Here is a 26,930-nt window from a genome sequence, read left to right as displayed (position 1 = left end):
ACTTTCTTGGACTAAAATGACTCAGAGCATCAGGGCTGCTAGATGGAGCTCATTCTTCCTAATTCCTAATTCTCCCATTCTTTCCACACTCGAGCTGATGTTCTGTAAAGAGCTTGCACCCGTTAACCCAGGATACAGATTCTTAGGGAGGGCTGGTTCTCTCTAAAGAAGTCGTGAGACAACATGGTCTCTAGGGCCCATGTGGGCCAGGAAGGCCCCCCTATCAGGGACAGGGTCTGAGCTCTAAAGGCCAAGGAGGGGACAGCAAGCGGGGTGGGGCGCTGGCTCCGGGAGAGCGCTATGTGCGGCGAGAGCCGCCCAGGACGCCAGTCTGGTTTCCCCCAGGAACCTTGTCCAAAGAGGACTTGCAGGAATGCCCGTGTGTTGCGTCCTCGTGTCTACCTGCGGGCACCCGCAGTGAAGAGCGCCATCATTCTTCAGGGCTTCTAGAGCCTGTGGACACAGGCAGTCCGCGGGATTGTTGCCCTGGCGATGGCGAGTAGCCAAGAAGCACAGTCACGCCTCTTCTTTTCTTGACCCGACGCTGCAGGAGCGCAAACATGGAGGCACATGCGGTCCCGCTTGCAGTTTGGGACAGTAATGGCTTGTCAGCCCTCGCACAAGACACTGTGAGCCAGTCTGGAAGGCTGCGATGCGGAGCGAGCTCAGGGCAGCACAGACAGACTGGGTAAGTGGAAACAGGACACGAAGCTCCAGCCCTCCACTGACCCAAGGGCCGGTCGCAGGCCCCGACCACGTTCTCCAGGGAAGTGCAGAGAAGGTCAGCAGAAGAGCTGGCAGTTTACCCTCCGTCGTCTTAAGATGCCAGGTCTCCATCAGGGCTCAAACAGACCCCAGAGAAGCATTTGCTCCCAGCTCTAGGAGGAGGATGCGCCACGCTCCTCCTCTGGAGCCAAGAGGGCAAATCAGGGGCGGGTAATTGAGGGAGACCCTTCCCCAAGATCCCCGCCCCGCTCCAGGGGCCCCTGAGACCCCAACCCCGCCTGCCCAGGACAGCGCAGCCTAGCTTGGGCTAACCGGCCTTCTGGGTCCTGCCAGTTCCACTTCTCGCCTCTCTGCCTTTCCTCCTCCTGCTTTCTCTTTCTTTCTCCCTCCCCGCAGAAGCTTCCAGGGTTGGTTGCTGTGCTCACTCGCTCCGGGCCTTCACTTTACTTTTCCAGTAGAAAATTTGGTAGTCCCCTCCCTGGGGATTCGTCTCTTTTCGCGAATCCGTGCGCGGAGCAGAGGGGTCGCTGGATCTGCCCGCAGCGGGTCCACTATCTGTGCGGCTCTCGTGCCCAGGGTGGGTCCAGGGTCTGGGGGTCTGGGGGTCCGAGGGTCCGGGGTTCTGGGCTCCACGGTCCGGGTTCCCGAGCGCCTGCGCACCCAGCCGGCCTTTGCGCCGGTGACCGGGACCGGGAGGGGAGAGGCGGCCGCGAGGTCCAAATGGAAACGCTGCCGCGCGCCCGACGCTGCCCTGCGAGCCGGTGCTCAGTCAGCTTCGCGCTGAAACGATCGTGATCAGCGATGATAATGATGATAGTAACCATAATCATCATCATCATCTGTCAAACAGCTGCCCCCGTGCCCCCGTCAGCGGGCCCGGCCCAAGCCCAGCCGCGGACCCAGTTGGACCTGTCCCCGCTGGGTCCTGGGGCCCCGGGGTCCACAGCCTGGAGCTCGCTCGCCCGAGGGCGCGGTGTTCAGAGGCCGACCTGGAGTACCGGCCGAGGGGCGAGCCTGGCCCAAAGGCACTGCGGAGAGGCGGGGGGATGTGCAGGACCCGCCAGGGCGTCTGCGAGGGGCGGGTGCGGGGGGCAGGGAGGTTGGGGCAGGCACAGGGCAGCGAGCGGGGCCGAGGGCTGCCGGGAGGTGGGGTGAGGGAGGCAGGACAGGGAGTTGGGGTTGGGCGCGGCGAGGTCGGGGGCGCGGCGGGGAGGCGGAGCGCAGACCCCGCCCCGCGGGCCGCTGGAAAACTTTGCGCCGTGGCTCGCGCGGGCAGAGGCTAAAGGAGCCGGTCCCGGGGACACGCGACGGGGTCCCGGAGCCGAGCGCGGTGGCAGGACGAGCCGGAGCGAGACCTCCGGGCCCCAGGACTCTCCGGTGTTCCACCCGAACGGAGGCACGGTCGCGAGGATGCCGGTGGCCCAAGCGCCCTTCCCAGACGGAGGTGAGCCGGCGAGCCGAGGGCGCGCGGGATGGGGGCAGTCCGGCTCGCTTTTCTCACTAGATTCCAGCGGACCCCGGGCGCGACCGTGACCTGGGCAGCGAGCTCGCCACATCAGCATCACCGCCTCCCCAGTGACCAAGGCGGGGGAGACGGGACGGTTCCTTTAACTACAGATGGAGCGTTTAGACCGAGCTGGTCTTAATAACCTGAATGAAAGAGAGAGAGCTCTTCGTGGAGAAGTTCCATCTATCGTTTTCTTTGGAGAATTAGAAAGTTAGGCGCCCTCCGAGGATGAGGATGAGGACCTGGGGACTCAGGGAGTGTGTGGTTGTGGCAGTTATGCTGGGAAAATCATTCTTTTAAACTATATTTGCTGCAAAATTCCATTTTTCCTTCTATTTCTCAAATTAGGCAGTCAGGGCTGTCAGAACGGGGCGGTGGGGGCGGAGGAGGCGGGGAGTGGTGGAAGATGAAGTCTCTACATTGCAATAGTGAGGCTCCCCGGGAACAGCAGTGTGTTGCCTTCATAACTGAGATGAAGCTTGGAGAAGGCGCAGGACCAGTCCTTCTGTGGCCTGATGCAGGGAACTTGTGCTAACTCTCCGCTTTGAACCACCCAGTCTCCAAATGGTCACTCTCTCTTTTCTTCTCTCTCTCTCTCTTTCTGGCGCTGGACACTCCCAATGACATATGTCTTTGCGGTGTTTTTTATATTTAGATGTAAGAGAGGGACGTCTTGTTGGATTTTTAAAGGGAACACACTTTGTTTTGAAGATAAAGGATAGCAGCATGAACAGAGCCTGGCTCTTCTGGAAGGTTATTTCAAAAGTGGAAGGTCCGCCCTGCACGTAGCACCCCCCGCAGCTGGAGCTGCGATTACTTCCAGAATTAGGCTTCTTTCTAAAGTCTAGATATTAGAGGTTGCAGACGGTGTATATAATCACATTCATAATTTATCATTTTGGAAACATTCTTTTCTTCATTGATGAAAATCTTGCAGCTACAGTTAAGAAAAACATAGTCCCAGAAAGTACAAGGGCAGGATTAGGTTCTGTGGGTACGTGACTAACAGGGATGGTTGTGCCCATGGCTGGTGTTGGTTGTGTGTGTGTGTGTGTGTGTGTGTGTGTGTGTGTGTGTGTTGCCTGAGGGGTTGTTGAGGTGTCCGGATCTGTACAATTTCTCACTTAAGTGATGCAGAGCTCAATGCCAGTGTGAAGAATTTTGTTGCCGCAGAAGGACCGCACGATGGGTTTTCTCAGTCCACAAACGTTCACACTGGGCCTGCTTGTGTAGTCCCTCCTGTCACCTGACACCAGGCATCCGCCACGCAAAGTCAGCTCTTGTGAGCCTCCCCTAAGATCTAGACGGAATGGTTTCTCAACCAGGTTTCGCCTTTGAAAATGCTGCTTTCCTCTTCATATTTGTGAGTTTTGTTAAGTGTGTGACTCTCCTAGTTTTCTACCATATGGGGATAGTAGAAGCTCCCATTTCTTGTAGAAGAAGACTTGTATATCGGCTTACTGACTTTTTTCCTCAGAATTCAGGGACTGATTTTCCTTTTTCTGGAAATTCTGACACTAATTTGATTCCATGGTAGCTCTTGCATCTAAAGATGCTGCAATACCTAGAGCATATGCATATATTTTTATCACAAAGACATGAGAATTTGGGCGCGCCATAATCTTGAAGAATTTGGGGTGGGTCTACTGTAGAGCTCCCTTTTTTCTGCCCGGACTTTGGACTATGACTCGGGTGCTGATGCAGCCGGCGAGACCCCCTCGGGCCGTCTGTCACGTTAGCCAGAACCACAGTGCCGTGGGTCACACGAGCCTTTCTGTGTCCTCGCATTTGGCTTTGTAATTCCTTTCTTGTCAGTTTTGAAGCTATTTCATATTATTCCTTTGCCATAGGTTTTCTGTTGAATTAATTAGTCGCCTTAAGAGATTCTCCATCAGCTTTTGGAAATACTGTGGTGCACTGAGTGGAATCCTATTTTGTTTCAGTTAATAATACATTGCAGTTATTGTGGTTACAGACACAGGGCGTAAAGTCGCCCTTGGTCTTGTTTTCCTCCTATTTTTGAGGAATCGCAGCTGCCTCTACAAGCAGCAGGTCAGGTGGGTTGGCCCCGAGATTGTGTGGAGGAGAATGTGGTACCCGGTGGGTGGTCTGGCGTCCCAGGGGCACCGTGAGCTGGAGTGAGAGCCCCAAGTCCGTCGACGAGGCTCCTGAAGATGCTGCTCCGTTTCCCTGGTGTCCAGGTTCTCCGTATATTTCAGTAAAGCTCTCGATTAGCATCCCTGCATTCTGCTCGACCAGTAGCTGGGAGCAATTCGGTTCTAAAGCACGTGGGTGACTTCTCGTCACTATCAGGTGAAGAACATGTGGAAAGGTGGTGGCCTCTGGAAGAGCTCGTCCCTAACGTGGTGCACTGGAGTCCAACGACACAGGCGTCTAGCCCACTGCAGCCTCTTCCAGGCTCTGCCCCTAAGGACAGTGACCCTGCCCCAGCCTTGGTTTCCCTCTGTGTACATTCAGAAGGCAGATGCTGTGGCAGGAACCAGACGTGGTGCAACGTGTGGTGCCCGTGCCATGTCACCAAGCAGATGTCACCACATCTATTTGCAGATGACTTGGGGAGCTCATTGCCAAATACCTTCATTCGTCCTGTGGTGGTCTTGGTAGGAACTCAATCCTGGGCCCTTCCTGAGAACACTCCAAGAGGAGAAAATGCGAGAAGCCTGGCTGAAAACAAAGAGGGTCAAGAGCTCTCATAAGAAAAGCCATTGCCTCCGATGGACAGTCCTGGTGCCGGGAAAGCATGCACGAGGAAGCCTGGGCCTGGTCCCAGCCCAACTGCGTGCCTGGAGCTCCCTGGACGGCACTCAGATCTGTCGAGTTAGCTTCTGAGCCTGGTGTTCCTGAGAGAACGAGCTGTGGAAAATCCACCGGGAAGAAGGAAGCCTGACTGGGGATGAATTCGCTTCCATGCTCCGAAGGAGAAAGAGGAGCTGCGGAGTCCTCACCAGGGGATGAGTTATCCCCAGGGATGGTGTTATCTCACTGGGAGCTCCGTGAATGGGCCCAGAGCCAAGCGCAGGCACCCGAGACTGTGTGTGAAGCCCCGTGCGGTGAACTGCCTCTGACAGCACAGTGAGGTCACCTAGGAAATCCGGAGCCAGGGAAAATATTCATTAGCAGTGGAATTTGCTGGGGCCGTGAAACGGCCAAGTCATTATTTCCTTCCTAAATTCTTTTAAACGGAAAAAAAAAAAAAAGAAATCTGGCTTTCAAAGAAATTTTGCCTGTGGGCAAGTACTTGGTCTTTTAATTCAGTTTGGAGAATAAGCTGGTTAATTTCCCTGGGAGAACATACCTTTTAAAAGTGCAGCATCCTGCCTCCAACCAGAAGTTTCTCACTACAGTAACTCATTGCGCTCTTGTTTTTTTTGCCATCACAGAGAGAGAGGAAGAGAGAGAGAGACCCCAGCCTTTGTGGAAATATTTTCCCTTATTTTTTTCTTCTTCCTTCTTTTTATAGTTTGTTTATTTTTCAAATCGACATGTAGAGAAAGTGACTCGCCGTCGTAGAAACCACATCTGGAACCCATTGGCCCATCCTGTTCTCGCCCCTCCCCGCAGACGCTCCTTCTGGAATGGAGGCAAGGAAGCTTCCGTGGTGTTGCTGGGCCTAACGTGAGTGACGTGCTTGGAACCACCGTCTAGAAGGCATCTTATTTCTTCTCTGGAAAGAGAAGATGCCCTGGTGTTGAAATGCCTTGAGTGGACTTGAAGATCTCAGCTGAATGAAGGGGAAGGGAAATCTCTTAGATAACTGGTCTCCACTGGGTGGATGTAAGGGGGCTCTGACCTGTCTCCACTGGGTGGATGTAAGGGGGCCTCAGGTGTGGACAGTGCACCCTTCACCTGAGATGCAGTCACATCTCAGAGTCGGTGAGAGGGAGGGTCTGCAGGCTCTAGACTCAGTGAGTGCAGCTCGTGGGAGCGACAGCAAGGCCACTCAAGGGCGCAGCTCCGTCGGGGCCTGGATTTGTTGAAGGACCACTGCCAATCTGCAGGAGCGTCTCTGTCCTGAGCTTTTCTGTACCCGTGTGTCTTCTATGATAGGCCCCACTCTCTGAAGATGCACAAGACTAACCAGCACGTGGCCACATTTCTCAGCATGGGGCTTTATTTTAAAGAGCTTGGGTGGAAATTAAGCAGTAATTGGACTTGTACAGTGCAAAGGCGGACAGTGGTCACTGCCAGCCCTAGACACTTATCTTTTGAAATAAAACAAAATGTGAGCATGTGTAATAAGTAAATCTGGCTCTCTGTGGGGACTTCTCCCACTCTCCACAAATGCCATTTGCAGGACGGCTGGCCAAGCCCCATAAGCCTCTGCAAGGACCTTCTGCATCACAGCCCAACCCGGACCCCAACACAACACGACTTGAGGAAATCCATGTACCCCTTGGAACGGGGCATGTGCTCACCACACGGACCTCCTCAACCAGTTCTAGCAGCCTTGCTTAGGAGCAGGAGCACGTGGAAACCACCCCGTGTCTACGAACAAGAATATGAGTGGAGGGTGCTGCCTCCATCCACACGGTGGGAGCAGTGGGAAGAAATTACCCGCATCTCCACTTATGTCTACACACGACTCGCAGGAACATCACCTTGGGAGGAAGATGCCAGCAGGACTGTGTACCGTAGGGCTGCATTTACGTGAAGGTCAGGAACAGGCTAAACTGCTCCAGGGTGAGAAGCCCAGACAGAGGCCCCTCTGGGGAGAGGACAGCCTTAGTGTTGGAGTCAGGACCCTTCTCTGTGGGTGCGACAGGCTGGCCTCCCAGGAGCACCGTCCCCGCAGTGCCAGCACTTGTGCAGTGACAGGAGTGGCAGGGTGGTGTGCAAGAAGGGCTGCGTCCCCCTCGCCCTCCGAGCAGGGGAGGGGCGGGCTCTCCTCCAGCAAACTCGAGATCTGTGCTGCTGCCCCAGGGGTGGGGGAGTCAGTGCCGCTGCCCCAGGGGTGGAGGGAGTCGATGCCGCTGCCCCAGGGGTGGAGGGGGTCAGTGCTGCTGCTCCAGGGGTGGGGGGGGGGTCAGTGCTGCTGCCCCAGGGGTGGGGGAGTCAGTGCTGTTGCCCCAGGGGTGGGGGGGGGGTCAGTGCTGCTGCCCCAGGGGTGGGGGGGGGGGTCAGTGCTGCTGCTCCAGGGGTGGGGGGGCGGGTCAGTGCTGCTGCCCCCCGGGGTGGGGGCCAGAACTCGGCCTTCTGATGACTGACCCCGCACAGATGCATCTAGAATCAATCTGGCCTTTAGCCCAGCACTTAACTCCCGGGATGGGTCTGCTTTCTAATGTGGATAATCCAAAGAAAACAAGCTTTTAGATTCCAGAGAGAGCCGGATAGCTCCCACTTATGCAAAATGCGGAGAATTGCACTTAACAAAAGAAGTTCTGAAAAAACACACTCTTTGAGCGATGAATATTTAATTAAGGGAGATGATACACCCAGCATTAATGGGAAAATATGTTTGCCCTCAGGGTTCCTGGTTTGATGGGCCTCAGGCACATCTTGCCTTACTGTTATTGTGGTTATTTTATTTTTTGTTATTAGTTTTTATTGTTTTCTTTTTTTTTTTTGCTCTGCTTGATTTTATCAAAGCTGCATATACAGGGAGGAAAGAAGACGTGAGCCTGTGGGGCCTGTGGTCTGCCCGCTGCGGCTCTCTCCCCCCAGAGAGGTCCAGGTCCAGCAGGTTCACAGCGACTCACTTCCCTCCTCTCTGGTTAGAGGGATTGCAAGGGCCCAGAGGGAGCCGTGAGGTTTATAATATATGTAAAAAGGTGCAGAGTTATCATGGGGAAACTGAGGCACAGAAGACCAGCTTCGGACATACAGTGGTTTCAAAAACGTTTCCGATGCGGCTGCCCGAAGCCGCTTCTCCCCAGCGCGGTGACTTCACACACAATTCACGTCCCTCAAATATTTTTATAAGTCAGACCATTCAGGTGCTAAGTTGGTGATGCTCATAACTCGTCACGTTACCACATACGTGCCCTGGTCGGGTCTGGGGACAGAATCCCTTGACTGGGGAGCAGATGCCCCAGGGACACTCGGAGGTAAACCGGGCATGGAAGTGTAGTGGACTGAGGGGCAGCCACCGGGACGTGGCAGCAGGCGGCCTGCGCGGGGCGGGAGGAGGGGCCCTCGCGCTGGTGTGTGGACCCGCTGCCTTTGGAGAAGTTGCCGCTCTAGGGACAAGGCTCCCTCATGACTCTCAGTGGAGCAGCACATGTGTTTCTGTTCCCCACCCTGTGCTGTGCCTTGTCGGGGGCAAAGACACATGTGGCGCCGTGTTGGCACCGTCCTGGGGAGGCCGGGTGCTCGTGCAGTGGCTGTGCTGTGGCGTGGGAATTGGTGGGAGGATAACTGGGGGCTAAGTTGTCCTGTCCCTGGTGTCCTCTGGCGGCAAGGGCCGGGCCGGCAACGTGAGGGCCTGGGGTCACCATCCCTGGCTCACAGATGAGAGGAAACAGCCAGGCGGTAACAGAGGGCACACGTGTTTATGCGCCCCATTACTGTGCAAGGTGCTACGAGAGACCCCGTGAGCATCAGGGCGTCGGTGGGAGATCCAGAAGGCGCTCCAGGCAGAGGGCTTGGGGCTTAGCTGCTGTTATTTCTGCCCTTAAAATGACAGCTTGCAATTTGATTTAAAACATGGTGTGCAGCCTCTGAGAAAAGTCATCAGGGGCTGAACTGATTCCAGAAAATGTTACAGAGCAGGTAGAATTTGACTTCGGACTTGGAGGGCAGACAAGATTTAAATTAAAATGTGGAGCAAGACTAGGAGGGGGCTGGTGGGAAACCTGCCCACTGAGCCGACCAGGGAGAATCTGCAGACAAGGCCCGTTATCCTTGCTGGGCCCCAGTCCAGGCGAGCAGGCAGGCAGGGCTGGGCGTGGTGGTCTGGCCTTCTGCACAAGGCAGCAAGATGCCCTAGGCCTGGGCGTGCTGTGGTCGGGGGAGGAGCCCCAGGGCCCTGTGCTGCCTGCAATGTCTCATCAGAGATGGGGGGACCTTGGAAGGTACCCCCCGGTCCTTTATCATGAGCCCAGCCTCAGGGACTGCTTGCTTTTTCATTTTGAAGTTAGAAACGATTTCTGCCACTCTTGGTATTCAAGCTGACCCCCAAGGCCCCGTGGCATCAGACAGCCGTGATGGAGGGGCCGAGAAGGGTCAGGGGCAGGCGTCAGCTCGGGCACTGGGGCCCACGGAGCTTCTGGAACAAGTGGCACATCACAGCTCCTGCACACTGGAAGAAATCTCTGCCAAGAAGCAGTGGGGCCATCTCTGCCCCGTCTCAGAGAACCTGAGCCCCCCAAATGAAGGGAGGGTTTGCCAGCATCTGCAGGGCACCGGACCAGTGCCCGAGTGGCAGCACGTCAGTTACCTGGAGGGTCCCATGGGCAGGAAACCCTGTGGTAGTCAACCTGCTTCTCACCTGCAGAGCAACCACCTACGCTGACCCTGGTCCTCCAGGGACTGAGGCCGTCTCTGGGGATGAGCCCAGGGGTGGACCAGGCCTTCAGATTCCATCACGCCCCAAAATGCAGAGCCCCATATGAGGGGAGCGTGGCCCCTTTGCCTGGGAGCCAAACTTAGGGCTGTGACTTAAACGTTATAGAAGTGAAAGAAAAAGATCTCCACTGGATACACATGGTGGGCTGTTGTAAATTAACCTCATTTGATTTTAATTAGATATTTAAATATTCAAGTAATTTAAATTTAAGATGAGTGAGTCCACTGTAAGCCATTTCTCCCTGGGTAGTCTGCCTCGGCATCAGCATCACAGGCTGCCGACTGACATGGCCCAGGTCGGGAGGGAGAAGCATTAAAACTCAGGGTGGTGGAGGGCCGGGCTCCTGGGGTCCCCGCCTTCACTCTCTCTCGGCTCCCGGCCCAGATTTGGTTTTTGACAGTTAATCTAATATGCAGTTTGCTGAATTTTAAGCCACACTCAAAGTCCGTGTGCTTGTCCCTGCTTTCTGGTCCCATCATCTCTGGAGAAGGTGATTCCACTTTTCACGGGTTTGTATTCCCTCCCAGCTCAGCTGTTCACCGGGGAGGCGGCCATGTGGTCCTGTCCCAGGGCTCTCCTGCCCGGCAGACCTCTGGACCCAATTTCTGGCCTGGTCCCGGGGAGGCCATCTGGGCAGTGTGGGTGCTTCCACGATGTCGCTCCCAAGCTCCCCAGGGAGGCCTCAGACGTGGGGCCGGCATCTCCCAGGTTCCATCCTATTTTTCTGACCTGAGACAGTCCTGTTTCTCGGTCACTGGGAATAATGGTTTGGCAGCTCCTGTGCGCGAGAGGAGGATGAGCTGGTGGTGCGCTGCAGTGCCTTGAGATTTCCAGAGGGAAGTCTCACTGGGTCTGTGTCGTTGTTACAGTCGCACGGTTGATGACCATGGCCCCTGCACCAAATTTCCCTCCTGGCAGCTGCAGAGCCGAATCTCTCCGTGGTCACCCGGGCCCAGTGCAGCAGCGTATCTGCTGCCTTCTTCCAGCTTCGCTGCTGCCGTTGCTCTCCGGCCGTGTTACCTAACCACGAGGCGCCCCTCGTTCTGTCTTTTGCAGGAGCCTGTCCTCAGCACCCTCGCTGGGGTCTGCCGGGTCCTCACTGAAGCCTGAGCCGCAGTCTTTGTTTCCTGGGACATGGGCGTGCCTAGGGCGCCCTCTGCTGGGTTCTGGAGCTAACCCACCGTGAGTTCCAAGTGATGGCGACGGTCCCGCCTCCACACCCCGGACCCACCCCCTGGAACGAGGTCCTGCGCACACACTACAACTATGTGGGCAAGCTGGAGGGCAGGCTGAGGGACGCGCCCGAGGGCGGCACCCTCACCACCGTGCTGTTCTTAATCGTCTGCAGCTTCATCGTCCTGGAGAACCTGATGGTCTTCATTGCCATCTGGAAAAACAATAAATTTCACAACCGCATGTACTTTTTCATCGGCAACCTGGCCCTCTGCGACCTGCTGGCCGGCGTCGCTTACACAGTCAACATTCTGATGTCAGGCAAGAAGACGCTGAGCCTGTCTCTGACGGTCTGGTTCCTACGGGAAGGCAGCATGTTTGTGGCCCTCGGGGCGTCCACCTGTAGCTTGCTGGCCATCGCTATCGAGCGGCACCTGACCATGATCAAAATGAGGCCGTACGACGCCAACAAGAAATACCGAGTCTTCCTCCTGATCGGGATGTGCTGGCTCATCGCGTTCTCGCTGGGCGCCTTACCCATCCTGGGCTGGAACTGCCTTCGCAACCTCCCCGAATGCTCCACCATCCTGCCCCTCTATTCCAAGAGGTACATCGCGTTCTGCATCAGCGTCTTCATGGCCATCCTGGTGACCATCGTGATCCTGTACGCACGCATCTACTTCCTGGTGAAGTCCAGCAGCCGCAGGGTGGCCAGCCCCCACAACTCGGAGCGGTCCATGGCCCTGCTGCGGACTGTGGTGATCGTGGTGAGCGTATTCATCGCCTGCTGGTCCCCGCTGTTCATCCTCTTCCTCATCGATGTAGCCTGCAAGGTGAAGGAGTGCGCTGTGCTGTTCAAGGCCCAGTGGTTCATTGCGCTGGCGGTGCTCAACTCGGCCATGAACCCTGTCATCTACACGCTGGCCAGCAAGGAGATGCGCCGAGCCTTCTTCCGGCTGGTCTGCACCTGCCTGGTCCGGGGCCGGGGCACCAGCTCCTCGCCCGTCCAGCCCGCTCTCGATCCCAGCAGGAGCAAATCCAGTGGCAGCAACAACAGCAGCCCGTCCTCCAAGAGCAAGGAAGACCCTCCCCCACTGGCTGCCCCGCCCTGCATAACCGACAAAAATAAAACCCTGCCGAATGGGATCCTCTGCAAGTGAGGGCGCTGGCCTCGAGGAACGGGGACCCTGCCACGGCCACAGGAGGAGTGGCCCCCTGCCCTGCGGCTGCCATCTTATTTATTGCACACCTCACCCGTGGCGGCTCAGGAAATCTCTTTTGCCAACAGCCTGCCTGGTGTGGACGTCTCTTAAGGAGGGGACCCAAGGAACTGCCGAGTCATTTCAGTGTAGACAGCATGCATGTTTCGACTTGTTCCAGAGTCTTCCGAATGTAGCGAGCTGCTGTCGTCGTGGCTGCCTTCCCCGGAATCCCACCGGCTGCCCTCTGTTGCTCCCAGAGAGGGGAGGTCGTGGGCACACAGTGTACAATGTTTCCCAGAACAGCAGGGTGATGTTTAGTGACTTTACACGACACGGACTGTGCACAGAAGGGCTGCTGTGCATTATCATGCCTGTGCTCGCAGCACTTGTGTTTCAAAGGTCTGCCGTCGGTGCACATATAAGCTGTGCAGGCGGCACAGTCATGTAACAGATGGTGCAGCTGTGTTCCGCCTGGACCACCAGGCGCACAGAGACGGCTGGGAGCTGAGTGGACACGCCGTCCCAGTCTCCTCAGATGGACATGAAGTCCCAGGTTAGGCATGCTTTGAACACCCAAATTCCCAAAAAGGCCTTGTCCGGGGCTGGCCCCGGATGTGTGGGAATCACCGAAAACAGTCCTGAGACGTGCCTGCCCCTGAGCAAGTCAGTGTCTGAAGGACCCTGGGGAGAACCAGTGAGGTCTGTGGGTGCGGGTCTCCTGAGGGGCCCCCGCTCCTCTCCCACCTTGTGTCCCTGTGCAGTTTTAAGCACATCTAAAAGCCAAATTAGCCAAATTATGTGATTGTTTAGGGGTTTCTCCAAATCACAGAAAAGCCTCCCAAGGTCTTCCGGGAGCTGCGCCCGAGACCAACGGAGAACCTGCCCAGGAGAGCAGAGGACGACCCGGCCGGTGCGTCTTTCCGTGTCACGGAAGCAGTGGTCCGTGTAATGGAAGGTCTCTGTTGAATTAGGAGAATTTCCCGGCCAGCACTTTGATCCTGCGTTGAGTTTGATTCCGTATCAGAAAAGCAGCACGTCTATAAGCCCCGTGTTGTCACAGCCGACGAGCTGGGCCGTCAGCAGCCACACGGCTCCTGGACAGTGGACCGGCACGCTGACCGGTAAAGCAGTGGAGTGGTCAGAAGAGGAGCTAACCTGTGTTGGGCTGTGCCTTCTTCAAAGAAATGTCACGATCTGTCCACGGTACTGTCCTCTCCCTTCTCCCGTGGGCTGCCCCTGGATGGCCCTGTCTGCCTTACCGGGGACGCCTGAGACGACCCCGAGGATTCTAACGCAATGCAAACTCCTGAAACACACACGTCTGCAGAGCTCTCGTAAGCCCGTGGTTGACGTGTTGAGTTCTGTGTAAAAACAGAAACAAAGCGACCTTCAAGAGGATTCTTACTTGAGTAAACCTCACATCAGACCCCTGGAAGTTTTTGAGGTTCACTGAGAATTTTGCCTGAGTAAAGACTAAAAGAGTAGTTTTAATACATTAACTTTTTGGAGAGAAAGCGAGTCCTGTTTGTCATTGGATGTGAGTGCCTCTTGTCAAGGAGCATTTCTGTGGGTCCTGAGTCACCTCGGTGCGTTGACCAAAGACTTCCCTCAGTTTTGGTACCAACGAGATCAATCCTATTTGTAAGGATGCTCATCCGTGGCGTTTTTCTTGCCTTCTCTACTCACAAAAGGAGCTGCTTCTCCTATCAAATAGCACCAGAAACCCAGGGTGTTTCTAGAAAAGTTAAGCATTAAGGTACTTGATTAAGAAAACAAAAAAATGCATCTGAGAGCCCAAATGTTGGCACTACATTCTCACACAGGTAGTGAAATGCCTTTAGAACTTTCCATCGTGGTTCTGAGCTGCTTTCAGGGCCCTGCGTCTCTGGCGCTAATATTCATAACACTCAGAGTGATAACCCAACTTCCCTCTGAGATAACGCAAAACTGTCAGGCAATCTGAATGAAGACTACTCCAAAAAAAAGGAATTGTGTTCGTTCGACATATGTAGAAATAATTGACTTTAATCCCAGTGTGTACAGCCTAACTAGCTAGCTGGGGACCATTTAGAAGTTGAGTGTTTCAGAGCCACAGAGAACCTGTGCATTAGACCTCATTCCGTTAGGAACCTGTACTGTGTCCCATGTATGTCTGTTAAGAAAATAAAACCAAAAGTCTTTGTACAAACCCATTGTTGGCAGTCTGTGCTGGGGGCTGTCTGCACGAGGGCCAGCCCTGGGGCGTGCGAGGGGGCAGCCTGGCTTCCCACCTGGTGCCGTGTTTCTCCAGGAAGGAAACCCCAATAATCCTCCCACCCTTCACTTCTCCACCGGCCTAGCTGCTGTCTGGTGAAGCTATGTGCATTGGGCGCTATTCCACCGATATGGTAGATGAGACTGGAGGAAGGTCAATGGACTGCCCTTTGGATGGGGAGACGATTATCAGAGTCATGATGGTCAAAGTAGAGCCAAAAGAGGCAGGATGTTTGGTCCTGTTCCATCAGCAGCAGGAGAGAAGAGATCAGAACCGGCCCTTGCCCAGCCTCCCCCCTCACCAGTGGGAAGTTTCAGCCTGTGCGTGGGGCGCGCACGTGTGTGTGTGTGTGTGTCTGCCTGGTGTTCTACAGAGAGGCCTGGTTGGGCACAGTTAGTCTGGTGGTGACATTCACGAAGAAATCTCTCCAGCACGACCGGAGACCACAGCCCTCCTACCTTTGATTCTGTGCGCAGCTGCGGAGGCAGAAGTCAACTCCAGTCCCCGGCAAGGATGCGTCTGCCGGCCGCCATTCCTTCCGCACCCTTGGCGGATGGGGACGGCTCTGCTGTGACTGGGTTTTAAGAAGTCTCCGGGGGAATAACAGGACATCTGCTTTCTGTGCAAAGGTTTCAGACGCCCCCCCCCCCCCCACTCGGTGAGGCAATACGAGATCCACCATCCAAATGAGAGACTTTTCACACAATCCTTTATTGCCCACAGACTTACAATGACAGTCACTGTAACAACGAACTCCATAGGAAACAGCTGTTTCTCTCTGCCCCGACCCACGACCCACGACCCACGGTTAGTCTGTGCTGGTAAAGAGCCTTTCACAGAAATGTAACAAGATATATTTTATAGAAAACTTCTAATTAAATTACCAAGTCCATGCTTTTAAATTGTATCTACGAGAGCAAAACCTGAACGCTCTGATGTTTTTAGTATCTAAGTCAAATATCAAAGGGTTTGCTACATAATCAGAGATGCACACACCACTGTTCCCAAAATGAAGGCACATTTTCCGTTCACCAGTGGTGAGAACAAGCACAGCGTCGTCTGCGTGGGTGTGCCAGCCTCCGCTCCTGGGCCACGTGGGGCTGCCATGCGGCACCTCCACCTGCTACCCCGGAGGCCTGGGGATGTGCCAGGTGTGCCGTGGAGGGCTCGCAAGGAAGCTGCCTCATCCCCGAAGGAGTGAAGTGGCTTCACCAAAGGTGAGGAGGGAATTTTAGCATATTTTCACCCACTGTATTGTCCAATCTCCCGAATGTTGGCCAAATAACTTAGGTTTTATCGTTTTTCTTAGAACAGAGATTAGAAAACTTGAAATCGGTTTGTCTTTCCTCTCCTCGGGAATGTCCACAGGCCAGTCCTGTTCTGATATTAAAGTAGAAGGTGGTGAGCTGGCAGTAAAGCCGGACAGAGAGCTTTACAGTGATTGTTTTTTGTTTCACAAAAGTTAGTGGAAAACAAAACACAAAATTTTCAAATAGTATTTATCAATATGTATAATTTGCCATCTAAATGCTTTTTAAAAAGTAGTAAATATCCTACTGTTACCCATTAAATTCACATGGAGTTCTCTCCTAACCCTTAGATTGAAACATCAGCTGTTTAATTCTGAATACACAAAACATTCACATACTTAATGTTACAAGATTTTTTTCTGGAACAAGTTATATTCAAAAGTCAGATGAACAGAGAACATTCCATTTGCGACCGACACACAGTTGTTACAGAAGAAGGTAATTCAGTGTTCAAAGATGGACTCCACCGTGAATTCCTGCTGTGTTGGTTGTCACTTGATTTTGTGGTCAGGAACTTTGGTTGTGGTAAGTGTCCCAGATGAGTGTGCATTAATTACCTCAGACATTCAGGACCCCAGCCTGTCCCCGAAGGGCCTAGTTTTCTACCTACAGCATTTTAAGGTGAAACAACAAAACAGAAACTTAAACTTGTGTGCGATTTCGTTTCTGACTCTTTTGTTCCATGAGAATGACTCTCCCAGCCCTCAGGAGACAGCCTTGCGTTTGGGCCCCAGGGAGTCACTTATTCAGGGTGTCTGTGAACGCAGCAAGGGGGAGAGAAGTGACGTGGGGCAGTCTCACCACCCGCCCAGCATCCCTCCTGACACAGGCCATCACGCGGCACGAGTGTGTCCCACGCCTTGTCTGCCTGCTCCACCACCCCCGTCCCATCTGCCGCTCAGCCGGCAAAACCTTCAGACTCCCCAGACCCAGCGGGGTTGCCGGCTCCCACGGTCCTAGGGAACTTGACCACACCAGTCATCACCCTTGTCTTGCTGCAGCTCCCTGTGTGTGTTCACTTCCTCCTGGGTTATATTTATGTATATCTATATATATAACCTCTCCCGTTCACCTCTGCATCCCAGGAGCCCAGCATGGCGCCTGTGCACATGAGCCAGCGCACAGACGGGGCCGAGGGAAGGCTGGCTGGGTAGGAAGGCTGATGAGCGGTGCCCACACACAGCTGCGCTGGGGAAGACAAGGCTCGCCTGGGCCTGCCTGATGGGGACAGCCTCCACCATGCTGCCCTCCTCATCCTCCTTTGCTGGCCTCCCAGACACTATGCACTCCTGGATGAACGCAGGACATAGGTCTGGACTTGCCTGTCCCCCAAGCCCTGCTTCTCACCTCCATCCTCCTCTGCCCTCCTGTCGTCTCCTGTCCTCGCTTTCCCCCGCTGGTTTCTCCTCCCCCCTGTCCCTCCGTCATTTCCCACAGTGGCCCTCATGGCCCTCCTGTTCTGTTCCTGCTCTGTCTGCACTCAGGCCCCACGTCCTGCGGCATCCTGGACCCTCCTCCACGCGTCTGCAGATGCCAGGATCTGTCAATCCCCAAATTTTTCATTGTCCTTGTTAGTTAAAATACCGAAGGAGGAGTCCCGAGGTGCAGGTCGCACAGCCAGCCTGCACGTGCACACGTCCAGACAGCCGCATGTCCATCGTCCTCAGAGTAGGTGCGTGTACGTGTGTGTATGCACATACGTATGTGACTGATATTCACCAGTCCTGGTATAAAGTTGCAATTTATCTGGCTGCTATAAAATGTGCCAGTTTTAAAACTGTGCATTTGTTGCCTGCAGACTTATAAATATGTATAAACCCCATTATAAATAAATTGTGGCTGGCAGATGGCATTTTATCTGCCAGCAGTGATTGCATGGAGTTATAAATGCTTATTAATCCTCCACTTTTAAACTCACAGCATGGACCCTGGGACCCATGACGTGAAGTGGCCTGAAAACACAATCATAAATTAGGGGGGAAAGCCATCAGTAAGGGGCAGGAAGAGCAGGCAGCTACCACTTGATGGTGCCCACCAGCATCATTGGCAATTTATTAGAAATGCAAATTCTCAGGCCACATCCGGACCTGCCGAGTCAGGGACCCTGGGGAGGCCCCGGTGGCTCTGAGGCTACCCGCCACCCCAAGCCTGCTTAGCAGGAAGGCCCGTCTCTGCCCGAGGATGCCCTGGCTCAGGGGGTGTGCACAGGTGTGCACGGGGCTGGCCAGGACATTGTGGCCAGAAGCAGCACTCCACCCATGCTGGGCAGGTGGGGAAGAGCCCAGCTTTCTCCCTGCCTGGAGGCACGTCCAGTCCTCCCCCTCGGGCCCCAGCTCCAGGCGTTATCCACATGCTGGCCACGTGCTGATCATGCCCTTCTCGTCAGTTTCTCCCCCTTCCCCAGCCCTGGCTCATCACCCGGAGAAACTACACACACTCAGATCCTCTCTCAGGGTCTGTTTCCTAAGGCCCCCGCACTACACAGAGGACTGGAAACACTTCCCCGTCAGTGGGACTGACTCACACCTTTGTGCATTTTGGAAAGAAGATGGATAAAATGTAAGCCCAAGGACGGAAGAGCTACTTGCCATTTTCCATCAGGCACTGAGATTTATGTATCAGCCCTCAAGGGTCCTAATGAGTCCTGCGATCTATCCTAGATTCAGCCACTGGCCGCTGCTACCCTCTGAGAAGTCACCTGGCTCCAGTTTCCTCGCTGGAAAGTGGGTCCTTGCAGCTGCAGGTCCCATGATGCTCCCTTGTGTATCCTTCTCTGGGACCAGTGACAGTTCACGTCCCAGTAAAGGGGTTTTTCTGCTGCTTCTTTCTCAGGATCAATTTTAAAGGTTTCCCTACAGAACCAGGGTATTATTCTGAAACCCAAGGCCAAGATTGGTCTGCGTCCTGTGGTTACTGTTTCTAATCTTTCCACACTTCCCCCCATTTCCAAGCCAGCTGTCCCTACTCAGAGCAGGGCACGTGTAGATGGCAGCGGCACGCACAAGGCCAGCGAGAGGGAGCCGACGCACTTCTGTGGGTGAAGCACCCCAGGAGACACCCGTGCTCCATGTTGACACATATTCACCAACCCCACTCCTCACAATGGGGGCTGCACAGCCCTGCAGTGCAGGTGACCAGCCACTGCTCAGAGAAACCCAGCACCTAATGCAAGGCCAACTGGCTCTGTGCGTGCCGGAGCCGAGGATGGACCAAGGCGTCCACCCACTGTCCGGGAGCCTGTAATCCAAGGAAACACGTGACTGGCCTTCATATGGCGACTGGTCAGGGGCGTCGTCAGGACCCCAGGAGGGTACAGAGCCAGGAGGCAGGTGTTGACTGTGTCCCTGAGCACCGAGGGGGCTCTTTTGGGGGCCACACCAAGTGCTGCTCCATCCACTCCTCCCCCAGGCCTGTCCCTCCTTCTAAGCCAGGCCTTTTCTCCACACAAGGCTTGCCAGTTTCTCTCCTCACTGGAAATTATCCGTGCTGCCCTCCTCCACCAGGAGACCCTCAGGCCACCATATGTGCCCCAAGTGGGCTTCTGTCCATCCACTCCAACACCCAAGACTGCCCTAAACAGAATTGTTGCCCAAATGAAACACTAGCCAAGGCTGAGTGGGCACCTGGTCCTTTGGCCTCTCAAATATAAAATGCCCAAGAGTGGAAGCTTCGGCACGGGATTTGGATTAGGAGCTGTGTGAATGCCTATTGTTTGTCAGGCTGCCCACGGCCATTCAGGCTCCTTGGTCGTCGAGCGTCAAAGCCGACTGAGACCAGCGGTGAGCAGCCCGAGAGCCCCACAGGCTCTCAGTGGGACGAGAACGTCACAGGAAGCACAGCTAATTCACGTTGGATGGTGAGGGTGGGAGCAGAGGTGGATGGGGTCCCCAGGGCCACTCTACAAGCACCTGCCGGTGCTCCCAGCACACTCAGAGGAGGCCTGGCTTGAGTGGGGGGCTCAGGAGAGGGGCAGCAGGCCCCAGTGTTCCGTGGGCCCAGGGTGACCCGGCACAGGGCGCAGCCACCATGCCATGGGAGTCAGAGATCCTGGCGTGCACAGCCCTGCCCAGGCTGGGATGCGGTCCAAGAAAGCACAGGGTGGGGACCCAGGCTGGGCAGGGAGCAGCCCGTCATGTCAGCCTGGGAATCCTGAGCTCCAAGGAAGCACAGGGTGGGGACCCAGGCTGGGCAGAGAGCAGCCCGTCATGTCAGCCTGGGAATCCTGAGCTCCAAGGGCAGCAGAGTCGGGGACGCTGCGTGAGCGGAACAGCTCTGCTGCCTGCCAGCTGCATGGCCTGGAGCAAAGAGGCCTCCGATCTGAGCCTCAGTTTCCCTGTCTGTGAGTGAGGCTCACAGTAATGCCCATCACACGGTGCCTGAAGGAAGAGGTGAGATATTCGTGCCAGCTCTAGCACGCTTTACAAATGACAGGAACAGAGACACGACAGTCACTGCCCTCTGCCCTGTCTTTGATCTGCTCCCGTGGCCACAGAAGAGTGCCGATTTTCCCACCGGCACCGTTCCATTGTCAGCAGTCTTGCCATATGAGCTTAAAAATACATATTTTGAGTTAATATTGAAACAAAGTTTGATCCCCCAATACTTTTAATTTTCTAAATTGATTCTCATGCAAGAAAACATGATATATATTGCTTATCACCACTGAGCTAAACGCCAACTTCAGAGCAGAGAGCTACTAAAACCACGGATTACCATTTCTCACATCCCCAAGAGGAAAAAGAAAGCAGATCAAACGTTCAGGTGCTCACTGTTCCTAAGTCTCGTTTCCTAATTTATTCTTGCCCTTAGCATCAGCATCTCAGCCTTACACAGCAGGGCATGCAAGATGTTGGAAGAAAAGTCGTTTCATCCATTTTTATATGTGTGTACACTCACACACGGAGAAGGACCACGTGTTCCCACAGAGGTCAGACCTTTACACACGTCTGCAGGGCTGTGGGCCTCTAGGAGATAGAGTGCTGGGCCGTTCTCGCAGCCACCCCAAAGTCTATGATGTCACAGGGCCAGAGCCTGAGCCAGCTGCTGCCCCAAATTCCTGTTGCCACCCACTGCTTCTGGATAACTTGGAGCAGTGTATCCACACTGCTTCTGAAATCAGAACCATTCCAGGAAGAGGCAGGGTGGTCCAGATCCGCCCCAATCTACTGCAGAACATTCTAGAAGATTGAAGCCCCTGTCACTTGGATTTGCTGGATGCTCAAAGGACAAAAACCCCACAGAGGGCTATATGTGAAGGCTTCAACCTGCCCCGACCCATCCTCACCCATCAGCTCTACCCCATCCTTTCATCCTGGCCACACACACCCCAAAAGTAGAAATGGGGTTCGTGCAGTTAGCATTCGAACTTTGCAGAATGAGTACTCAGCAGAATTTTTTAAATCTACCCTTAACTCCTCACTCTTGAAGCATCCAATTTATGACTGTCCGACTCAGCGTGCACAGAGTGTCTTTCTGTGGCACTGATCAAGGGGTGTCGCACGCCAGGGCATTTCACCGGGACGAGGGCCAGTGTCACACCCGTTGGAAGGTGCCAGTGAATGAATGCTTCTATCTTTTAAAAGATAATCTCTGTTAAATCACATGGTCATCTCAACTAGATATTTGTTAAACATCTTAAACAGTGCAACTCCCCAACATCCCATGCCCAGCAGGAAACCACAGTATTTTGTCTCAAAGGAAGGAAGGAGCCAAGATAAAGCCCATGTGTGGGGCACAGCCCCTTCCCATGGAGCGACAGGAAACGTGCTGTCGAGACAACCAGTCACTTTACCCACCGATCGCTCCAGAAGGAGAACCTCCAGCTGATTCCCCCTAATCCTGAGCCTGGTCCCCAGCTTCCGGCAAATGTAGAGCCAGGGGGAGCGGCTGGTGCGAACGTCTCCAGGACTGAACTCTGAGCACACGTGTTTGTGTCTGTCTTCAGCACAGCTTGTACACAAGCTTTTTTCTCTATTGGCTGTAAGGGGCAACAATTTGACTAGCAGCTCCCGCGGCAGCCTGTTGGCTAGAAGGACATACAACCAAGACTCTGCCCCAGCCACCCCGTGCACATACTCGTTTTGCCATTATACAGATAAAAACAAGGGAATTATTTGCCGGTCAAGATCCTGACCAGGGAGGCTTATTTTGTGCCATATTTGGCAGTAGGGTGAATCCCCAAGAACCCCTGGTCAACTAGGGCCAAGGGGGACAGCACGCCTGTGGTCAGCGCAGCTGGAAACAGCTGGCATGATGCCTGCTCCTTAATGCCGGAGAGCCATCCACTGGGGGACACCCGTGCAGACAGGTGAGCGGCAGAGCCCCAGGGGCGAGGAGGAGGCGCCGCGGCCCGGAGGAGCGGTGGCCGTCAGCACAGCGCACTCAGTGCTCCACCTGCAGAGCGGGCCTCTCTGGACAGGGTCTTGCCTCATGCTGTCACAATCCCGTGATGATTACCGACTGTCCTGCTCGCTTCTATTCCTCATATTGTGCTTATTGGGTAAAACTGCAGGTAACACCTTCGCAGTGGAATTTCCCAGTGGAATGGGTCAGTCGAATTAAATTTTCTCCTGGACAGCTACAGTCAAACGCTTTTTTTCATTAAAAAACATACAGCACAGAACATTAATCTTACGTCTTTCTTAGTCTTAGAAAATATAAATATAGAGGGCTAATTTGTACAGGATATATAGGTATGTACACCGTCAATATGCACATGAGAAATCGAACAAGTTTATGAAACTTGAACTTTTCAGAAGCCTTCCTCCTGGAGCCGCTGAACAAGGCTCTGAGCCTGTGGGCAGCTGCCCCAGCACGGGAGCCCGATACCGTCTACCCGGAAGAGCCGAGTCCCCTGACGGCAGCTCAGCGTTGGGATCGGGCAGCTGGCGGGTCACTGGTTCCTCTCTACCGGCTGCTGGAGGCAGAGCTCGCTTCCGGCGGAGACGATGGGCAAGCTGTTCTCCAGGTGGTGGTGGATGAGGTGGCTGATGCTGTCGAAGACTCTGTCCTTCGTCCGGACCTGTGAGGGACGCGAGGGAGGGTTAGCACGACCCACAAGCAGGAAGAAGAGTACACGCTCCACTCGGAGTCAGATGGCCCACTCGAGCCATCTGAGCTGGAGGGGCAGCCTCCCCGGGGCACCCCATGCTTTCAGAGATGGTGCCTGCAAAGTCCCCAGTTACCTTCGATGACCCGCCAGTTCAGTCCCTTCCTCTGTTCACCCCTCCAGAAGTGAGCCACAGCCTCCCCCACCTTCAGCAACCAGGGCCCATGGTGAGCTCCCCCACTCACACTGGCCTTCCCTCTCCTGCTCCTCCCCTGCCCCTTAGGATCCAGCTGTCCTGCACCGCCCCACTGGGGTCTGTAGGCTCCCATGCCCCTCCCACCTTCAGGCCTTTGCATGGTGGTCCTCAGTCCAGAATGTGCTTCTCTCCCCTGGAAACCCGGCTCGGCCTCCATGTCAGCACCTCAGGCCACTTCCCTTCCTCACCACCCCTCCCCAAGACAGCCCCCAGCATCCTGCACTCCCACCAGGAGGGAGCCCAGAGTTCTGTAGAGGAGCTCCAAGTGCCCACTGCAGGGTGGGCCTGGCTGGGATGGAGGGACCATGCTGCACACTCCTGGTCACTCAGTTCTAGAGCCTAGAATGGTGCTGCCCACGAATTTCTCCTGAATAAATGAACACCTGAGGTGCGGGTGGGGTGCCAGGAGGCAGTTCACAGCTTCCCTCCGCCCTGCTGGCCTCTGCCCTGGTCGCTGAGGTTCAGCAGCACCCCCCAACCCTGGGCCAGGACACTCACGGTGCAGACCACACTTGAAGAAGACAGTGGGAGGTCTGGCCAGGAGCAGTCTCCCAGTGTAAATGAATTCAGCAAAGCAGCAGCATACAAAATCAACACACAAGGTCAGCTGCATTTCTACACACAAACCATGAACAATCCAAAGAGGACAGTAGGAATGCAGCTCCATTCACAACAGCATCAAAAAGAATAAAATACTTAGGAATTAACTTAACCAAGGAGGTGAAAGACTTTTACCCCAAAAGCTACAAAACATTGCTGAAAGAAATTAAAGAAAACATGATAAATGGAAAGACGTCCTGTACTCGTGGATTGGAAGACTCCATATTAAGATGGCAATACCACCCAAAGCAACCTACGATTCAACGTAATCCCTGTCGCAATCCCAACATTTTTGGTAGAAACAGAAAAATCCATCCTAACATTCATAAGGAATCTCAAAGGACCAGAATAACGAAAACAATCTTGAAAAAGAAGAACAAAGTTGGAGGACTCACGCTTTCTGAGTTTAAAACTTACTACAAAGTTACAGTCATCAAAACAGCGTGGTACTAGCATAAAGACAGACATAGAGACCAATGGACTGGAATAGACAGTCCACAGATAAACCCTCGCAGATGAGGCCAAATGACTTTTGGCCAGGGTGCCAAGACCACTCAGTGGGGAAAGGCTAGTCTCTTCAACGATTGGTCCTGGGAAAACTGGATCTCCACATGCAAAACAATGAAGGTGCGATCCCTGCTAACACAATATACAAAAACTAGCTCAAAATGGATCAAAGACCCAAATGTAAGACCTAAAACTATAAGACTCTTAGAGGAAAACACAGGGCAGAAGCTCCAAGACATTGGATTTGGCAATGATTTCGTGGATATGACATAAAGGCACAGACAACAAAAATAAATAAACAAATTGGACTTCATGAAAATTTTAGAATTTTGTACATCAAAGGACACTATCAACAGAATTAAAAAGCAACCCATAGAATGGGAGAAAATATTTGCAAATCATGTATCTGATAAAGGATTAATATTCAGAATATAGAGAGAACTCCTAAAACTCAACCACAAAAACAATCAGACAACCCAATTCAAAAATGGGCAAAGAACTGGAACTTGCAATTCTCCAAAGAAGATGTGAGAATGGCCAATGAGCCTGAACATCACTGATCATTAGGGAAGTGAAATCAAAACTACGATGAGATACCACCTCGCACATATTCGGATGGCTAGTATTTTTAAAAAAGAAAAAACAGAGAACAACAAATATTGGCAAGGATGTAGAGAAATTGGAACCTTTATGTACTATTGGTGGGAATGTAAAATGGTACAGCCACTGTGGAAAACAGTATGACGATTTCTCAAAAAGTTAAAGATAGAATTACCATATGATCCAGCAATTCCACTTCTGGACCCCAAAAGCAGGGTCTGAAAGAGACAGTTGTACACCCATGTTCATAGCAGCGGTATTCACAATAGTCGAGTGATGGAAGCAACCTAAGTATCCATTGCAGATGGATGGATAAATAAATGTGGTCTATACATACAATGGAATATTACTCAGCTGTAAAAAGGAAGGAAATTCTGATACATACTGCAACATGGATGAACCCTGAGGACATTAGGCTAAGTGAAATAAGCCAGTCACAAAAGTACGAATACTGCGTGATTGCCCTTATATGAGACACCTACAGTAGTCAAAACCATAGAGACAGAAGTAGACTGGTGGGTGCCAGGGGTTGGGAGGAGAGGTGAATGGGGTGTTAGTGTTTAATTGGTACAGAATTTCAATTTTGCAAGATGAAAATAGTTCTGGAGGTGGATGGTGATGTTGGTTGTACAACAATGTGAATGTATTTAATGCCGCTGAACTGTACACTTACCAATGGTTAAGATGGTAAATTTTATGCTATGGGTATTTTGCCACAGTAAAAAAAAGTGAAAAGAAAAAAAAAAGAAAAGAAAGAAAAAAGAATGGGTAAATGATCTGAATTGACATTTCTTCTAAGAAGATATATCAATGGCCACTAAGCCCATGAAAAGATGCTCGACATCATTAGTCATCAGGGAAAATGCAAATCAAAACCACAGTGATACACCACTTCACACCCACTAGGACGGCTGGAATCAAAGTCGATAGTAACAATTGTTGGTAAAGATGTAGAGAGATCAGAACCCTCCTACACTGCTGGTCGGAACATGAAATGGCACAGCTGCTTTGGAAAACTGTCTGGCAGTTTTACAAGTGATTAATTATAGGGTTATCATATGACCCAGCGATTCCACTCCTAGGTATATATCCAAGGGAAATGCAAACATATGTCCATACAGAAACTTGGACGTGATGTCTACAGCAGCATCATTCATGATGGCCAAATGTCACTAACAGACTAACCATAAATAAAGTGGGGTATATCCATCAATGGATTATTATTCAGTCATAAAAGGGAGTGGCAGCCTGACGCACACTACTACATGGATAAACTTTGAAAACATTATGCTAAGGGAAAGAAATTTGTCACAAAAGTTTACATATTATATGATTCTATTCCTGAAAGTCTAGAATGGAAAAATCTATATAGAGAGAAAATAGGAGTGTTGTTTCTAAGGACTGGGGGGGGGGGGGGGGAGGAGAAGGGGGTGGTAGCTAAATGTTATGGCATTTCTTTTTTAGGTGAAGAAAATGTTCCAGAATTGGCTGTGGTGATGGATGCACATATCCGTGAATATACTAAAACCAGTGAATTGTACACTTTAAATGGGTGTATATGTAAATTACATCCCAATAAAGCCGTTTTAAAAATCTCTGTCCACCAGTTCAAAGAAAATCCAGAGGACAGGGAGCAAGGTTAACAGTGCCACAAGGAAGCAAGGACCCAAATCCTGGTGTGAGATAGTCTACAGACTGGATCTAGGTGCTCAGACAAGTCGGTGGTGTGGGGGCCGATGGGGAGCTGCAGTGCAACAGGCAGGATGCACCACACGGGCCGTGATGGAGGCTAATTCCAGCAAATGTACCGTAAGAAAAACATCTTTGAGATAATCAGGAAAATTTGAGTATGTTAAGTGGTTATTTTAAATTTTATTGGATATAACAATGATGTCATGTTGATGTTTTTAATGTCCTTATTGGTAGGGATGCATGCTAAAGTACTTACAGGAGAAACGCAGCAGGCCTGGGAAATGCTATAAAATACTTTGGAAAGCTCCTCCCTCCCCTTCCTTTCCTTCCCAAACGAACAACCAGTCCAAAAGCCAGGCAGCCTCGATGTCTGTGCTGTGGGGGGCAGGGCTAGTAGCCACAGTGGCCCCCGACGGGAGCCTGCAGGGCAGGCAGAGCGAGGCGAGGGCCCACAGGCCGGACAGCTGGCCCAGGCATCAGAGGGGTCCCTGCCAGGGAGAAGGTGGGCAGCCCAGCATGGAAGTCAGAGC

General features: G+C 53.1%; 2 protein-coding genes across 4 annotated transcripts in view; one reads left to right on the top strand and one right to left on the bottom strand.

Moving 5' to 3' along the window:
• The first annotated feature begins 550 nt into the window (after positions 1-550).
• Positions 551-19,853, top strand: S1PR3 (sphingosine-1-phosphate receptor 3). 3 transcript variants are annotated; one of them, XM_070495607.1, is made up of 3 exons: positions 1,949-2,170; positions 5,715-6,907; positions 10,815-19,853. In XM_070495607.1, exon 3 carries the CDS (start codon positions 10,955-10,957, stop codon positions 12,089-12,091), a length of 1,137 nt encoding a protein of 378 aa, XP_070351708.1. In that variant the 5' UTR covers positions 1,949-2,170; positions 5,715-6,907; positions 10,815-10,954; the 3' UTR covers positions 12,092-19,853. The 3 variants fall into 3 exon arrangements, with proteins under 3 accessions (XP_070351709.1, XP_070351708.1, XP_014713213.2); XM_070495608.1 differs by lacking the exons at positions 1,949-2,170; positions 5,715-6,907 and adding an exon at positions 551-688; XM_014857727.3 differs by lacking the exon at positions 5,715-6,907.
• The window catches only part of SHC3 (SHC adaptor protein 3), a 122,350-nt gene continuing 115,273 nt past the window's right edge, over positions 19,854-26,930 (bottom strand). The window contains exon 12 of the mRNA XM_014857729.3: positions 19,854-22,718. Coding sequence (XP_014713215.3) covers positions 22,590-22,718 — 129 coding nt within the window. The 3' untranslated portion in view covers positions 19,854-22,589. The remainder of the gene's footprint in view (positions 22,719-26,930) is intronic.

The sequence above is a fragment of the Equus asinus genome, chromosome 23 (assembly GCF_041296235.1).
Source record: "Equus asinus isolate D_3611 breed Donkey chromosome 23, EquAss-T2T_v2, whole genome shotgun sequence".
In the NCBI taxonomy this organism is placed as follows: domain Eukaryota; kingdom Metazoa; phylum Chordata; class Mammalia; order Perissodactyla; family Equidae; genus Equus; species Equus asinus.
The sequence above is the reverse complement of the archived record's forward strand: the minus strand, read 5'-3'. Positions and strand labels throughout refer to the sequence as shown.